Raw genomic sequence first — 18,130 nt, forward strand, 5'->3', positions numbered from 1 at the left:
TCAAACATACATGGATTTTACAGGCTTATAAATATCGCAGTAAAAAGCCCAGGTGTAAGGTTATTCGGTAACCCTCCTTAAAAGTGCAATTCTCTAAAAGAAATTAAAAGATTTTTAAAAAAAAGGTAAAAAATAATTCTTCTGATTAAAACCCCACGTAGGGTATACTGGCATTTTCGTAGATCTGGTATGTATAACTCGCATAAGCACATTCATAAACAAAACCCTTCATGGCATCCATGTAGATCTGCTGGCCGGAATGCAGATAGAGCCAGACTAATCTGCTTAAGTGGGCACCCAAGGTATCTCCATGGAGTCTCTCTGAAAAGAAAAAGAGCAATACGATTATCACCGGGGAAAAACATTGAGGGGAATTTATCCAAACTGGAGCAGACAATCTGGAGAAGCTGCCTATAGTAACCAGCTTCTCTCTTCAGTTTGATCAGTTAAGATTTGCAAATGCAAGAAGCTGATTCGTTGTCATGGGCAACTGCTCCAGATTCTGCCTGCTCTCGTTTTGGTAATTTCCCCTCACTCACTGTCATTTATTGCTTTTAATAGGACAATTTTTAAAACTGCAAGTTACACAGCTAGTTATACTTTGGTAAGGCTTGCTAGGAGTGACCACTCATCTCTGGTACATCTACTGTAGGACAGATGCCAATGGCCATAGACACAACACCAAGGAGCATTCAGGGGTTCACCGACTGTGGGACCATTTGATGAAGGCATGCCAATGAGTACACCACAAAAAATGTTTTGCATGCATAGACCTTTCCATTGACCAGAGTCATCATACATGCTCTTAAAAGCACCACACACGCCAGAGTCAGTCACGCTCATCCACTTTCCTTCAGATGTGGCATTTGTAAATACAGCAAGGATGAAGATCACACTGGCAGATGTAAAAATGGCCAATCCAACAAGGGACAGCAATGGCTGTTCTACACCTGCTTCATATGATGCAGCGGCAGGGACACTCATTCCATCAACCACAACATTACAGTAAAAGGAGCGTGGCAGAACCACAATATTGAAAGTATTGTTAAATACTGACCAACATTTCACAAGTGTCAAAGTTTAAGGGCTACACAATTTACTGCTGTTAGTAGCACACTGGATTTTGGGCTTATGACCATGCTTCTTCTGCATGGAAAACCTTTTTAGCATCATCTGACCTGCCCAGATCTTCCTTTTGGCATTTAGAGCACATCTCCATAGAAAAGGAGAGATATTCTGAAGGGACAGCTGAGGATAGGCCAACAATACTGGTTGGGATTTCAGTGCGGCAGTGGCACTTAACAGGAAGTTAAACCACACAAATTTCTGTCAGAACCAGCAATAATTTACATGCACTTGCCGCGTTTAATTGATAAAACTTTTTTTTGCCCAGATTTACACCTTAGGAAAGATCCATTTGTTATCAGTGTTAGCATACGCATTATAATAAATGCCATCACATGTAGTTTGGTGCACCAATATAATCGGCTTTCTGGAACATTACCTTCATAAATCTTTGTGTCATACTCCAGTAGCTGGAAGAGACTCTCAGGTAAAAGGCTGCTCACCCACAAATTCTCTTTGTGAAGGATCCAGTTGTTTACCAGTTGCTTCCGAAACAGGAAACCCTTAATTTGTTCCAAATACAAAGGCTCTCCAGTAGCCATGAACAACCTGGTGAATGGCAATTACAACAGGATACAAGTGACTGATCATTCCATTCATACTGGAAACCACAGACCAAATCCACCCAACTACTCCACCCACACATGGGTCAAACATGGCCCAGCTCTATTAAAAAAAAAAAAAAAAAAAACCTCCGATAGGAAGTATGCAAAACAATTACATATTCCCATCTCAGTTACATTAACTCCCAAAACAACATTTTACTACCATTGCCAAGGTGGCAAATACCATCTTCTGGTATAAAAAAATAAATTACAGCAGGACATAACTTTATGTAGGGAGGTGAGGGGAAGTTTGAAGTAGCTGGGCCAGCACAGAAAGTATTTAGACACTCCCAGAAGAGGGTTATGGCATGGAAGGACAGAAGGGGCTGTGCTAGTCAACAGGCTGGTCAGATTTTCTAGAAGATTTATAGGAACATTGCAAGTGAACACTTAAAAGTGTATTTCCACTTTTGCAGTTAAATTTGGGAAAACTACACTATGGTAAGTGTTCCTATTCAAACAGCATACCCAATATATAAATAATAAATCCGCCAGGATTTATTTTAAGGATTTACCTGTAGCATGGTAGTGCATCTATAAGCTTCCAGTTTACATAGTTGCCGGCAATTTCTTCAAGACTGCAGATCCTGTACATCTGAACTTTAGCTGTAGTCCAAAAATGTTCATGGCTTATTAATGAAACCTTCATCTCCGATTTCAGAGAACGGTAAACACCTTCCAATGTGTCCTTGAACATCTATAAAAATTCCAAAAGCTTATTAAAATTTATGAAAAATCTACATCACACCCATACCCAATGGGTTAACTAAAAAAGGTCTTTGTTATAATAAGACAATGTCAAAAAAAAAAAAAAAGAGTTTGATCATTTTAGCAGTTCTCTGCCGGCCTTTTTCAGCCATTTCCTGTCTACCTACAATCACTCTAGTATCTGATTACATAAGTGCTCTGCACTGGCTTCCTGGCAGCAAGGGTCTGTGCAAATTGTCATCTTCATACTATACCAGAGGTACTGAATTAAAACTCTTACAGGAGAAGCCTTGAAGAAAAACTAAATTAGTTAAACCCCAAAAAATAAAATCTTGCAAGAGAAAAAAAAAATGGGGGGACAGCGACAAAGTTACTGATCTCATAAACCATGAAATAAAAATTAGACAAAAATGCCTTCAATAAAGAAAAAATACCCACCAACATCACAGCAAAGGGGTTGATTGCCCAAAGAGCTAGCAATCAGATCTAAAGTACAGTTTCCTAACTGACCCTAATCTCTTTATGCAATTTGTCAGCTTTCTCTTCCCTGCCGCAGTTTCCAATGCACTGACACTAACTGATCTGGGCCTCTTTATAGTGAGGGCGCCGGCTTATCCAGAAACCCTCTTATTGGCCCATGTAAGCCCGACATCATAGCTCAAAGGCCATGCAGCGCACTATAGCTTAAAAAAATATTATCCCAGACGAAGCTGCACATAAATTCACTCAGATTGTGAATTTTGAAGCTCCATCATCTGCCTTTATCACTTGGAAGCAGTGACCCTGAACCTCATCCATAGCCGTAAGCAAGTCTGCCCCCACAGAGTGTAGAAACCTTGACACATTGAGCAGGCCGAGGTGGCCACTTCAAGTGTCATTGGGATGGACCGCTACAGTATGTTGGCTGCCTAATCCTGAACAGCTTGCCAAAATATCCATCACATCCATGTTCACATGAATTCCCAATCTGTAAAATAATCACTTCAGTTGCTGTAACTATACCCGTTAGAGGTTTTTACATTTCTACTATTGGACTGTTCAGTGAGAACAGTCAAAATTTAAGATTGAATACATGCAAACAAATGAAAGCAAAGATTACAAAAAAATTATTGTACAAAATAAATATGAAATCATGCAAACAAAATTAAAACAGATTAAATGGTACAAAAAAAAAAAAGGGCCAAATGCAAGAAAGGAGTTAGTGTTAAATAAAGGCCATTAAGGGGTTAAATTAGGAATACATGTATTCACTTGGAAGACTCCTTTAACTCATGAGATGCAGATAAAAGCTCTGATACATAGCTAGTCCTGGCTGTCATTGTGGCAGCCAGCAATTGCCAGTAATTGTGGCAGAGGAAGCGCAGTTTAATCCTTTTTCACTACATTGAAGAAACACAAATGGTAAAGATGATTTACTTAGAGATTTAGTATTTACTAGGGATACATGTGAACAGTAATACACATGGGTGTACAGCAGTGGCAAACATTGCCCAAAGGGAAAGAATTCTACCCAGATACCTTCTTTTGTTTAAATCTTCCCCATTTACGACCCAGAATCCACGCCAAGAGGGACCTGCACATGGAAAAGTAGTTCTCCACAGTCTGAATACCTTGAGAAAAAAAAATGCTCATTAATATAGGACCATTGCAGGGATAATATGCATTGAAGAAATGGCTATAGCCTGCTAGGTCAACCTTATGTTTAGAGGCATTAGCTCAGATTTAGGGTACTACATAATAGCACCCAAATCATGGAGGCACAATGTTGTATTAGAATTTAAAGTATTTCTAAAGATATTTTATAGATTTGGAGTGGTGGGGGTTAGAACCACTGGTTTTATTGCAGTCTATGTGCCCATTAGGGAGATTCACCCTGATCACTAATGGCGCAAGGAATGAAAGCAGGCAAATCCAAAATGTTGTGTTGCTTGCAGAACAGGAATAAATGGGAAGTCTTCCAATGGGGACACTTGTTCCTGTGACATTTGTCTAAGTGTATTCCATCACATTAGAAAGCTATCCCATCACTTCCTGTGAAGTCAACAGGAAGTAAATAAAAAAATTCCCATAATGAGACACAGATGGCAAACAAAAAAACAGACTTTAAATGTTTTTACATTTGGAGACAGTGGGAACAAGCAATATGTCTATTTCAGTAGTTTCAGTTGTACTTCATAAAGCTAGGCAGAATGCAGATCAAGTCCAAAGTCAAAGCTCAGTCACCAGTTACTACAGCCTTGGATCTTAAAAGCAATGCATGGAGCATTGCATGGATCTTCAAAGCAAAGCACATGGTGCATGCTTTGATTATAAGAGACAGAACTGAAAGCCTCAAAGCATATTTTTAATACAAACTATGCATGACAGACCCAACCAAATACTAACATTCAGTTGGTATAAGAAATAACCGTTACCTATAATGACCAATAAAACAGTTTTAATACCAACAATGTAAGAACTTAAAACAAACGTATTGAAGGTTTGAAAAATTAGATTTTGACAAGCTCTATTCTAGGTTGAGCTTGGGTCAGCACATTTACCATTTAACCTTCCTGTGTATAGAGCATTGACCCACATTACAGCTCATACGGCAGTTCCCGGTTGCCTTAAGGTCACATGACTTGTTGGATTTTAGCTCATTTTGAAAAATTGAGACTGTGTATAAAATCTGTAATGGCTTATTAAAGATTTTACATCCACATTATTGGCCCCGATTTATGACAAGTCTGGTAAGTCACAACTCTTCCTTCAGTAGCAGTGAGAATGCATGGTTCTACTGCTAGACTAGAAGAAAGCCAACATTTGTTTTTGTTTGAAGCAAGGGGAAATCTGATTAATGGACACATAGCAAAACAAACTTACATGTGTTCTCACCAGTTTTAGGAAGGACTGTTCTTCTCAGACCAACCTACTAATATTCTAGAAAGAGGCGAGTAGAGATCTGGATGGAGGAAAACCAGTGGATGTAGTATATCTGGATTTTGTAAAGACATTTGACACAGTACCACAAACGCTTAGTTCACAAGCTACAATCTAGGGGCATAGACAAAATTTTGTGTATATGGATAGAGAACTGGCTACAGGAACGTGTCCAGAGAGTATTGATAAATGGCTCTTTTTTCAGATTGGTCTATCGTTGAGTGGCGTGCCCCAGGGTTCTGCGCTAGGCCCCATACTGTTTAACATGTACATTAATGATATCGGGGGAAGGTATTAATAGTCATGTTTCAGTGTTTGCGGATACTAAAATTGGAAGGGTAATATAGAAACAGGCTTAGACATTATAACATTACAGGAGGACCTGGATAAAATAGGGCAGTGGGCAACTATGGCAGATGAGGTTTAATGTTGATAAATGTAAAGTAATGCATTTTGGGGTTAAAAAACAGGCAAGAGGAATACACATTAACTACCTCCGGGCCGGCCGTAGTAAGAAAACGGCCGGCCAGGAGCTCTCTCGATCTGAGCGGGCGTCTCTAGAACCCCCCCGCCGGACACCGCCGATGTGCTTCCCGGGCTCCGTTGCCCCTCCTACGGGCCCGGGACCGGCTTCCTTAGTGTCGGCAGGGAGCTGGGGAGGAGGTCCACGAACTTCCGTTCATCGATCCAAGTATTTTCTTGTGTTTTGGGACATTTAATTACATTTTTCACTAAATGTTGGGGTTTAATAAGGAGTTGCGCTAATATTGCGCAACATAAAAATTTGCAACTACCACCATTTTATTCTATAGGGTCTTGGCATTCAGAAAATATATAATATTTGGGGGTTTAAATTCATTTTCAGGCCTAAAATGTGGAATATGACATGGGTGCAAAAAATGAAAAAGGCCTCAGTCATGAAGGGGTTAAAAAGGGAATGTACTGTAGAGACAAATAACTTTGCTTCTTTATAGATCGCTTGTTTGGCCTTATCTTGATTATATGGTTCAGTTTTGGTCGCCTATCCACAGTAAGGATGTCCTGGAGCTGGAGAGAGTCCAGAGAAGAGCAACAAAACTAATTAAGTGGCTGGAGGACCAAAGCCATGAGACAAGGTTGCTAAATCTAAACTTGTTCACACGGGAAGTGAGATTAAGAGGGGACATGATTTTGGGACATTGGCACTAAACTTTACTGTAAACTCCCTTACAGGTAGAAAAGATTCAATGACAGAGGGCATAGAGGCTTATTTTCAGTTAGAGTGGTTGAATTTTGTAACTCTGCCACAAGCAGTGGCATCAGCAGAGCATTGAACCATTCAAAAAATCAATTAGATACTGTCCTCAGAAACCGCATCATACAAGGGTACAGGTACTCTAAAAACTAAGACCACACACTTAAATGCCACTCAATGGTTGTAGAAGTACACCATAAATACACTAGAAGTACATCTTGTATATGTGCTGATCCCCCAGTGTCTTCCACAGTGGAATTTGGCTACTGTGAACCCTCCATAGTAGAAACCCAAATATTTATTAATTGGCATCATCATATGTTACCTATATTCTCATCACGATCGGCCAGCTTCCCATTCCAGAAGTCATTTGTGACATTATGAAGAGATGCAAGATACTGGACATCACAGTCCATGGAACCCCACTGCGACACTTTCTTTTTATCAAACCTTTGCCACCACAGGTAAATTCTTCGCAGCTGCCTAGCACATGACTTGGAAAGGCCAAACAGCCAATAGGAGAACAGCCACTGGTATCTCTTTCTGCTGTACTGGCAATATAGCCACTCCAGATCATCATGACCTAAAAGACGTGAAATAATTTTTTGGGGAAAAAAAAAAAAAAAGTCTTACTATATACAGTGCTAAACATAAGATCTACTCTGTTCAGGAGTGGTAATGTGAAGTACTTGGGTACTATAGCAGTATTTTACAACTGATAATCTTAATGTGGAATTCAATCTCAAAGCTTAACTACGGGCATAAAAGCTAATATAAATATACTGAATAGCCTCCTGAATGTCTCCTCTAGACCAGGGGTGGGCAAATTCCAGTCCTCCAGCTGTGAAGCTTAAAACCCAGTTATCTGTCTCTGGGAGTCACACCTCTGGCTGTGAGAATCTTGCAATGCCTCATGGGATCTTTAGTTCAATAGCTGGAGGGCCAGAGTTTGCCCACACCCGATTTAAACCACATTTGCTTATCTTAGAGTTCAGCTTTAACTTTAAAATAGTGCAGTGCAACACGAATGACCCTTCAAACGTAAAGATTAGGGTTAAGGGATATTTTTTGCATTTGAGGTAGACAACATACTGCTAAACTGTATGACTTCGAGCAGGGGTGTCAAACTCAATTTAATCGTGGGCCGCATCAACATTATGGGTGCCCTCAAAAGGTATCTGTAACATTATATAAATGTATCTAATCTTTATCATAATTGCCTCTGCATTCGATTATCACTGGTTTTAGTAATAACCCAAATACCTAGATCTGAAAGTAGAAGTCTAGGAAATGGCCTGGTGGGCCGGATTCGGCCCCTGGGCCTTGAGTTTGACACTTGTGGTTTAGAGGGAAACATTTAAATGTCTTAGAATGGCTTATTCAAAGCCCAGACCTCAATTCTATTGAAAATCTGTGGCACGACGTGAAGATTGCTGTATACCAACTTGGAGCTAAAACAGTTTTGCCTTGAATGGGCAAAAATTCCAGTGGCTAGATGTGTTAAGCCAATAGAGACATACCCCAAGGGACTTGTAGAAAATTGAAGCTCCACATCAGGGGTAGGCAACCTTTGCATTCCAGCTGTGCTAAAACTACAGATCACATCATGCATCTGCCTCTGGGAGTCATGTCAGTCTTGCAATGCCTCATAGTACTTGTAGTTCCAAAACAGCTGGAGTGCCAAGGTTCCCTACCCCTGCTCTACATATTGAATTCATTATGGTAGGCTGTGTGAATGGCATGGGAGCACAAGCATAGTTTCTGAACTTTCACTGCAAAAGTAGAAATACACTAAGTTTTGTCCTTATTCTTTAATATTTATGGGAGCGCATGGCCAACACCTCAAGTGGCCAGGGACACTTAGAGCATACCCTCATGTACTGCTTGTGTTACAAGAGGTGACAAAAAACAAAATCACCATAAAGGAATGCAGTTTATGTGGTTCTAGAAATGACGGAAAGAACACAATTTGATTTTTCATCTAGTACCAAACAGTATTGAGAAAAACCAAATCCAGCACTTGAAATAAGCCGCCATCGGTTCTAAAGTGCAACTTGGGTTTAATATTTCATTAGCACAAACTTCTATTATGTATATACACGGAAGACCAAAAGCCCTTGCCATTGTTAATGGCTTTATAAATGTTTCAGTGTAGATATCACAACAGACAGCTCAGAGTCTTTTTAGAAATCCCAAGAAACTTCTAGAAAGGCTTCTTGTACAGCTCACAAAAGCATTGCCTAACTGGACAATGCATCCATTCCAAGAAATCCAGGAAAGCAGTGACCCCTTTCTGTGTACTCTGATTGACAGGTATATCAGCAAATTGATGCAGCCAAAATGTACATTCAAGTGATAGGAGCCTTTAAAAACAGAACAGAAGCCTTGTATTTTATACATTGTTTTCTGAATAGGAGGGTTAGAACTCCTGGCAGCTTTTTTTGCCATCTTTGTCTCATGGGGGGAATTTTCCTTAATTTCCTGTCCCTTATCCATAACAGGAAGTGAGAAGAAATCCCTCCAAAGTGAAGGAAATTCCTGGTGGTCAGCAAGGGTCACCAGAACTAGTGTCCCCACTGTCAGATTTCTCATCAATGCTCCGACTACCCAAAATGTGGGGGTTTCTTCCACTTTCAGTGAAAATGGTCATCATGGGGAAAAAAAATAAAAGGAAAATATTCCACAGAGACATCACAGACCACAATAAAAACCTGATGAAGAGTGGAGGTATTACCTATCAGATGCGTTTTAAGAGCAGATGGGTCACTAGTTCTGGTGACCCTTGATGACCACCAGGGATTTCTTCTCACTTCAGTTACAGCTATGGGACAGAAGGTGAAGGGAAATCACCCCATTGGGGCACAGCTGGCAAAAAAAAAGCTGCCAGGAGTTTTAACCCACTCCTCAACCCCCTTACTCTAGTCAGAAAAAAAAAAAGTTGGGTACCTGGTAACTTCTTTTCCAAGAATCTTCCAGGGCAGCACAGGAGAGATTGTTTACTGTTTCAGGTGTGTGGATCCCATCAGCCACAATTAAAATAAAAGGGGTGGTCCTGCCCAGCCCCCTAGGCTTTAAAATAGAACTGAAGGCGGAAGGACCACCAGACAGTAACAATAAAATTCACGTTGAAACGCACCCCTAATAAAATTCACATTGAAATGCACCCCTCAACAAGCAGGGAGGGAATCCCTGCTGTGCTGGAAGATTGTTGAACAGTTTGCAGGTACCCAACTTGTATTTTCCCAATTCATCTTCCAGGGCAGCACAGAAAATAATTATCAAGAAACTAGCACTTTTTATTTGGAGGGGGGCACACGCTTTCCTAGAGGCTCCTTTCTGTCAAAAGTCTGACCTCAGCAGGGGAGTAGGACAACTCTGCGGTGCAACACAAGAAATTGGTACAGGACCCAGTAGCTTCCTTCCAGGTACGCTCGGGTGACATCCCAGCTTTCTCTGCCTAAGGCCCTATTGGAGAGTGCCATAAAAGCCACTGGAGGGTGATGGGGCAATGGATAGCATAAGTCACCAAGCATCAGTGTTCTGATGCTTGGCAGCCTTCCTTAGGCCCTGAACAGGCCAAATATTCTTGGATTTCCTCCAAGGGTGACTGACTTCCAGGTAAGAAGACACCTTCTAAAGCCTAGCTGAAGAAAAGCCTTGTTCTACTCAGTGGATGGGTTTGAATAAAAAGAGGCATGGTCAATCTCTTGCAATCTACCTGTCCTACAGCAGATATTAAAAAAAAAAAAAAACCCGCAAGCTACCAACAACTTACCAGGTGCGGCACAATGGGATTACCTGACAGCAGACTCTGGAGTGTACATAAACTCCGGGAACTTTATCCAGGGCCAATGCTGGACAGACAGACATTTCCGCCATATAGAGCTATAAAGAGCAAGTGGCAGTTTTGGATGTAGCCTAATACGGCCAATTGTCCACCAGTTTATCAAGAAGGTGCAACGTAGATGCCACCAAATTATACAAGACCACCACATGATATGCAAAGTGCCCAGCAGAAACTAGCTGCTGTAAATGAGTCACATAAAATGACTCGCCATGGGCTTGGTGCAGTATTAACTGGCTACCACCAAACATGGCTTGTCTGTAAAACATTTATTGTTGCAACCCCAATGGAGTTCACACACAACTTGGGATGCACAGAACCAAGTACAGTAAAGCTATACAATTGCATAAAGTATGAACTCAGGAAATGCATCATAAACCAATTATACTAAGCAGTAAATTGGTTATCTTGTAGATAGTTATACAAAATGCACACAGAATGAACTCCAGATAAAATTATAGATACTGCGTTTCAGAACTACATCACAACCAATGCTTTCACCAAAGCAGTAATCTCATCTTAGACCATGCTAATGGATATAAATATCCACAACATGGCAGCATACATAGGGAGTACTGATGGCCACCAATGGTTCCTCCTTCACCCCACTCACCTGGAGGCAGTGCAGGGGAGAACTCAGAGCCGAACCAAACATGAGTAAGGGAAAGCTCTGCTAGAGCCATTATGCTCATGGCGATAGTTGCTTCTCCTCAGGGCGAATAAGAAACCTTGGGGAAAGAGATGGGAGGGAGGGTCCCACAATTAGGATAACTCAAGGAAGGTTATTCTTAAGACAAGCACAGGCATGCAACCCCTCTCCAGGTCCACTGTACCTGAATCCCAGGGGAGCATACACTGGGAGGCCCCTCTGAAACTAGCACGCAGGCCTATGGAAAAACAAAAAAAAAACTGTTACAATGCTCCTATTGGGCCAAAGGAAACGCAATAAGCTGAGGGGGCTGGGCAGGAGCGCCCCTTTTATTTTTATTATTAAAAGGTTTCCGGTGTTAAGTGGGTGGGTCCCATCTCTCCCGTGCTGCCCTGGAAGATGAATTGGGAAAATTTCCTTTTAGTTCTACTTTACTAACAATCTTCCAGGACAGCAGGGATTCCCTCCCTGCTTGTTGAGGGGTGCGTTTCAACATGAATTTTATGGTTACTGTCTGGTGGTCCTTCCGTCTTAGTTCTATTTTAATACTGAGGGGGCTGGGCCAGACCACCCCTTTTATTTTATTTTTTTATATTTTATTTTAATTGTGGATGATCGTGTCCCGTTTTAAGTGGGTGGAACCCATCTCTCTTGTGAAGATGAATAGGGGAAATTTGCTTTCAGTTCTACTTTAAAGACTCCGATCACTTTGATATACATTTTAGCTGCCCTCCCCTTGGTCTTCAGTCACATGTTAAGTGTCCATTTAAATTCTCTGGTCTACAGCCTTTGGATTCTTGCAAAAATGTCAGATGTTAGAGAACAAAAGTATCTTTAAAGCATGTGAAAAAAACAAGTTTGTTCACTTACATTCAGCATTTATCTTCCAAAGAACATGCGACTGAATTTTGGAGTAGTCACCATGGTACGAGAGAGCCAGGTTATTCAGTTCTTTCCACTCGTATTTGAAGATGGACACTTGTGCATCCTCAAAATACTCGTCTGTAACTGAAAACAAAAATACAGGAAATGCAATGTAACAATCTATGTAATTACTTTGAAACAAACCCCAGAAGTACACTTCCAGCCTAGCTATTGAAATAGGTTATTAATCCTTTCAGAACTACAAAGTGGCCCAAAGAACTCTATTGTTAAAGTACCTTTAACACCAACACGAAGTTTGACACAAAGAGGATGATGTACAAGTGCTCCGCCCAGCATAAAGCCGAGTAAATGCCATCTGCACAGCATCACTGCCCCCAGATGGGGCAGAAGAGCATAGAATTCCTATGCTGCCTGGCTCCATCTAGTGGCTAGAATGTTGTGTGAAAGTTTATAGATAAATCAGCCCTAAGAGTGAAACTGCTAAAATATTGGTTTGCAGAAATAATGGTTCTGTAGTCACAATCAGTAGTGAGCAGCCTAGGGTGTTAATGCTCCTTCTCCATAGACACAGTACAGTGCATTTGCCGTCTCGCCTTTGGAAGCGTGTCACTGGCAGAACCACAAGGTGAAAAAGAATAAGCAAGATTTTCATATTTGATTTTTCCTTTTTTCACGTGACTGGTTTTGGGCTTCATGTTTGCTCAAGCAGACATCTACTTGCTTTTATTTTTAAAGGTATTAAAGCAAAATTTTAACCTAGATTCTCGGCAATTGCTCAAGCAACCTACTTCTGAGAGTTCCCACTGGGAGGAATATTCATGGAGGAACAATGGGTAAGCATCGACTTTTTCCTGTGCAATCTGGTAAATTATAAAAGAACAATGCATGAACACAATCTAGCAAGATTTCCATTATCCATGTTTTTCCAGAAAGCAGCTGTAAGACAAAGTGTTACTGGGGGAGTGGGGGGCTGTCATCAAAGCTGACCATTTTCATGCAAAGTCTGCCTTCATAAAGCAGCTTTTATGAAGGAGAGTGGCTAAGTTAGTATTGTACTATTGTAGAAATGTTGGAGTAGCAAAGGTCATGGAGATCTCACGCAACAATGGATGCGCTCTCGTTATTTTCACTATAGGTTATGCCAATACATTCTAACTAGATTGACCCCATTTACTGATGATCCTGCCTTCCCATATTGCAATGCAGGTGGCCTAACCCAGGGGTAGGCAACCTCGGCACTCCACCAGTAGTAAAGCTACAAATCCCATAAAGTCTCTGCCCCTGGGAGTCATGTCTGTGGCTGTCAAAGTATTGCAATGCTTCATGAAATGCAGTTTCACCACAGCAGGAATGCCAAGGTTACCTACCCTTGGCCTAACCAAGTCTACCCCAGCCCTCCCCATTTTTCACAAGCATTAAAAGCTTGGAAATTTGGAAAAGGTCCTCAGAACCATACATTACTGAAACAGTATGATAGCTACACAAATGTTATAATCAGCAGTGGTACTAACCTTTATGTTTTTCATCAAGGAGATCTTTCTTTATACCCCAAATGTCTACAATGTCATGATCGGGAAGCTCGATAGGGGGGAGTGGAACCATTTCTTCTAGTGTTAGCAACTGTACCCAATACCTTTTAAGAGGAACCCCTGAAAAAAATAGGTCCTGCAATTGCCTGTTGTATGGTAATGTTCTGTACAACTTCCTCCAAATGTAAAGAAGTTTAAAGGATTCTTTGGGGGCGCAGTCACCACAGCCTGTCCTAAAACCAGAGCCAAAGGCGACCTACAATAAAAGTGGAGAGAAAAGCATCCTGAGCATTTATGACAAGCTTAAAGTGACATTAAAGTCAAATTTGTTTTCCCTCCCCACAATGTTAATGTCAGCACTTACCTTAAATGATGTCTCTTAATCCGATCTTTCCTGTCCTTTTCAGCCTTCTCTCCAGCGGTGCGGCAGGTGTCCGATCCAGCGCCAAACCCTCTGTCCTTGCTGGCACTTCCGATCCCACGGTGTCTGCATGCGTCCATAGACTTACTTGCGTCTCTCCTCGTCTCCCGGCTGAAGATCCAAACTACACATTCGCCCTCCTCAAGATGCTTTGCGGCCGCCCAAGCAGTTTTGGATTCTCGGACGGGAGCGTGCGGCAAAGACGGGGTAAGTTTAAACCGCTGTTAAAGCGGAGGGTTTAGAAACCCGTTAAAAGTGGCACGTATCAGCTTTATCCAGCTATATGCGAGTAAAAATGTATACCTGGACATGAAGAAATGCTGTTTTTTCAACACCCAAGCCTAGGAAGCCTCCTTCACTTGCAGGGTTATTCACAAAAGGGTGAAGCGTTTGGAGAAGGCAGGAGAAGTGAACAATCTAGGACAACATAGCTGAACTGGAAAGTGAGCTGAATTGGAGAGCTTTTCCAAATCAGCTATGTGGTCCTAGATTGTTCACTTCTCCTGCCTTCCCCAAACTTTTCACCCTTTTGTGAATAGACCTGATAGTCTTAAAAAACAAATTGACTTGGCAGTGTCAAATAATCGCTACCCAGACCAGGCGATACAAGGCAGTGCCAAACCAAGAGTCCACAAATGAATGAGGACCCAATGAGGAAATGAGTGGAAGAAGGGATCTAAATGACAATCTTTATGTGCATGGACTCCGAAGCTTGTTGTACATTGTAGCTGTAGAGCAACTATTAAAGTGACATTAAACCCTCAGATTTTTTAACAAACCAATACTGTAATGTGTGCCTTACTGTAATCCATGGTTGTTTCCCTTCTCTTTGCTGCTCTTCCTTTTAAATCCTCATGTCTTCTCATGCTTGGGGAGAACTTCCCTTTTCAGCTCAGGGCCTCTTCCTGTAGTGCTGGCTCAGGTTACAAGCCTATAGAAACTAATACACAGACACCGTGTATCCATTCCTGAGACAAGGCAGTCTGCTGCAAAACAGAAGTTCTGCCCAGCATGAGAAGAGATACAGATTTAAAAAGGAAGAGCAGCAAAGAGAAGGGAAACAATGGATTACAGCAAGGCACACATTACAGTATTGTTTTATGTTAACAAATCTGAGGGTTTAATGTCACTTTAAGTCACTGCAATATACAAGAAAAAAGACAACCAAGGCTCCAACGTTAATCTTCTCATTAGCGTGTACAGCCCAGTTCATACACACTAAATATTTACATATACTAAACAAGCAGCAACATTACCTAAAACCCCTGTTGCTCCCAGAAGGTGAAATACACCAGGATGGGCACTGTATGGCCTCTTGCAGCTGTGTATAAAAGCCTTTAAAACCCATTAACAGATGGTTGATATGTAAAATAGTTTAATGTCCATAGCCTGGCCAGAGGGGCACTTTAAAATATTATCATAGTTCATTTCTTTATGGGGCCCCTTCACACTTTTGCATGTATTGTGAGGAGCATGCCCATTCCTTTTCAATTGATCTCAATGCAGCAGGTGACATGTTCTTTAACGCTACATGTTGAAAAGCAGGTGTACATTTTGGATTTAAAGGATTCTTTTATTTTGTAAACCCTTTTAAATCCAAACTGTGACCAACAGAACATCTAAGCCAACTAACCTGTTTCTGGACTATACTATATACTGCATTAGCCATGCTTGCACTCTTACATTTGTGTTGGTAACATTATGGAACAAGTCTAAAGTCTGCCAGATTGATTTCACTTTCCATATAGATACTTACCCAATGGTCTCATTTAGCCATATTAAGATGATACTCCAAGAAGATTTACTCAGATTCAGCAGAAAGAATATTTCATCAGTCTATACTTGGCACCAGTCCTCACATTCAGGGCCATCCCTATAATGAGGCAGTTGCCTCAGGCAGCACATCATTGGGCCACGTGGGGGTGGGTGGGCAGCGGCAGGTGTGCCTGCCTCCCCCTTTCTGGGCACAACGTTCCTGGTTTCTAAGAGCTCTTAGCAACCTGTGATGCTCTGGATGGCACCCCGCCCGGCTCAGCGACGCAACTGGCAGGACACTCTAGCAGGTGTCCAATCCAGCTCCTGACAACCAGTGACATCAGCCTTATGCCCCCCAAGTAACATTTATCACCATTAGAACCCCACATAACCCATGTTGACTGCCCCCTATCATTCTCAGGCTGCGATACATCATGGAACACCCCTGATCACATTTATTCCCCACTTACCAAGTATCAGCACCAGTATTGTTGGAATACTTCATGACAGCTTATTTGAGTTAGGAGGTCTACCATGTTCTTACAAGTACTTGCATAATGACATACTTACTTGCATACCAACCAGGTCTCCATGATCCAATTTTCTACACTGCACTTGTGCACTGCACTATGATCCACTTTTCTACACTGCACTATGATCCACTTTTCTACACTGCACTTGTTTTAGGGTTCCTTCTTAAGCAACATTTGTTCATGCAGACTGATGAATAATATCCAACTACTGATAAATGGAATGGGTGTCCAGATACTCATCTATACAACAGTGTGTTATCTTTGTATAACCAATCTGCTACATCTGGTATGTAATAGAGGTATTTTAATGTCCAGTGGTACTAGGTTGAAGGGGTCATTTGACATTTATGGAGTTGCAATTGGTTCAGTGAGTGACTGTAGATCACCAAACTATTTTCAAGGGTTCCTCCAGGGTTAACAAGCAACTGAAGCCAAAACATTTAATTTTACATTTGGATAGCATGGAGATTTTAACGGATGGCATGTTTTAATTTCCATCTGTATCCCCATCAGAGAGATTCACCTCTCTAGGTCTCTTGGTGACCATGATCACTGCACATCAAACAAAAATCCCAAATTTGGGGTTATCAGAACAGGAATAGATGGGAAAATATGAAGCCTTCAATGGCATGGAAAGTGCCATTTCCGGGCACTTTCCATGTGATAGAGGGGTGAATGTGCTGTAGATGTCACCTACCTGGCAGTGTTTTGCCCACAGACTGTCGGTACTGCTGACCCTGTACAGAGCGGTGCACACTCCACCAGCACACAGCAATGAAAAGGGGTCAAGGAGATTCAGAATCATCAGCAGGAGTTCATCGCTCATGTCCAGTAACACCCGGCAGGTGGCGCCCTCTACACCGTCCTCATCATCTACCGCCCGGACCTGCTCTGGCGGATCCCAATACTGGTCAGACCGCGGAGCCAACAAGCTGGCGAAACCTCTATGATACCGCGCTATACTACCATCCCCCTCCATCCCATCCGATCACAGCGACTGTACCTGCGCCATATTGGTCAGCTTCACCTTATATCGTGTAGGACCGCACCACATCTGACAGGTAGGGGGAGTTCACTTATCTCCGAGTCATATGTAAACTCGATGACACTGTGATATTAGCGGGGGATACACACTGTATTCATATAAAGAAGGAACATGATATGGTGTGCTGGGCTGTCTATCCTGTTGGACGCTAATAGTTATGAGCGCTACTCTCTGGGGTATCACTAGGGGGCGCTGTGCCCATTTATTACTTGGTGGTGCAGGAGAGAGGTGCAAGGGCTGGCCTTCCGTTTCATGTGTTCACTGGTTCATATGATCATGTGATCAACTCCCTGGAGATCACATGGCCTGTTTTGATGTTGATATTAGCACTACTCCAAAAGAGTTGCACTGCAGATCGTATAAAACAACACCAATGCGGCAAGCAATTACAAAAAAGCACACATCGCCTTACAGTCTAGAGATACAATCGCCTCTAAGGTCACTAAACACGTTACAATGCAATTGTACAATCGCCTTTGAGCTCACCACATATGTAACAATCCAATTTTCCTTAGAAAAGGCCTGCCTGATTGTATATACAATGATTGTATAGTTTAGGTAGGTCCTCATATTACATAGTTTTGGTAGACCTGAAGTTGATTGTACAGAGATCATAGCCTGTGGCTGACCATGCACTATACAATCTGATTGTACAATCTCCTTTAGATCTACTATCAACTATGTAGTGCAAGGGCCTGTCTGTTGTGACACTAATTGAGTTGGTTGTTAAGGTTTTCCCCATATTACACCGTTTGGGTTAATCTAATGTAGTTTGGACAGAGATTGTATAGTATTTGGCCACATTAATGCTCACCATACATGTTATAATCTGCTTGTACAATCTCCTTTGGATCGACCCAGGGGCATATATGTCACAA

General features: G+C 41.7%; 1 protein-coding gene across 1 annotated transcript; it reads right to left on the minus strand.

Moving 5' to 3' along the window:
* Nucleotides 1–145: 145 nt before the first annotated feature.
* Nucleotides 146–17,186, minus strand: LOC108792666. Its single transcript, XM_018563493.1, has 8 exons — nucleotides 16,905–17,186; nucleotides 13,481–13,754; nucleotides 11,955–12,092; nucleotides 6,917–7,174; nucleotides 3,957–4,048; nucleotides 2,246–2,427; nucleotides 1,505–1,674; nucleotides 146–321 (listed from the first exon to the last, which is right to left on the minus strand). The coding sequence occupies exons 1-8, from the start codon at nucleotides 17,184–17,186 to the stop codon at nucleotides 146–148; spliced, it is 1,572 nt and encodes a 523-aa protein (XP_018418995.1).
* Between the last annotated feature and the right edge of the window lie 944 nt (nucleotides 17,187–18,130).

Source organism: Nanorana parkeri, unplaced genomic scaffold, assembly GCF_000935625.1.
Source record: "Nanorana parkeri isolate BGI_ZX_2015 unplaced genomic scaffold, ASM93562v1 scaffold22, whole genome shotgun sequence".
Taxonomy (NCBI): Eukaryota; Metazoa; Chordata; class Amphibia; order Anura; family Dicroglossidae; genus Nanorana; species Nanorana parkeri.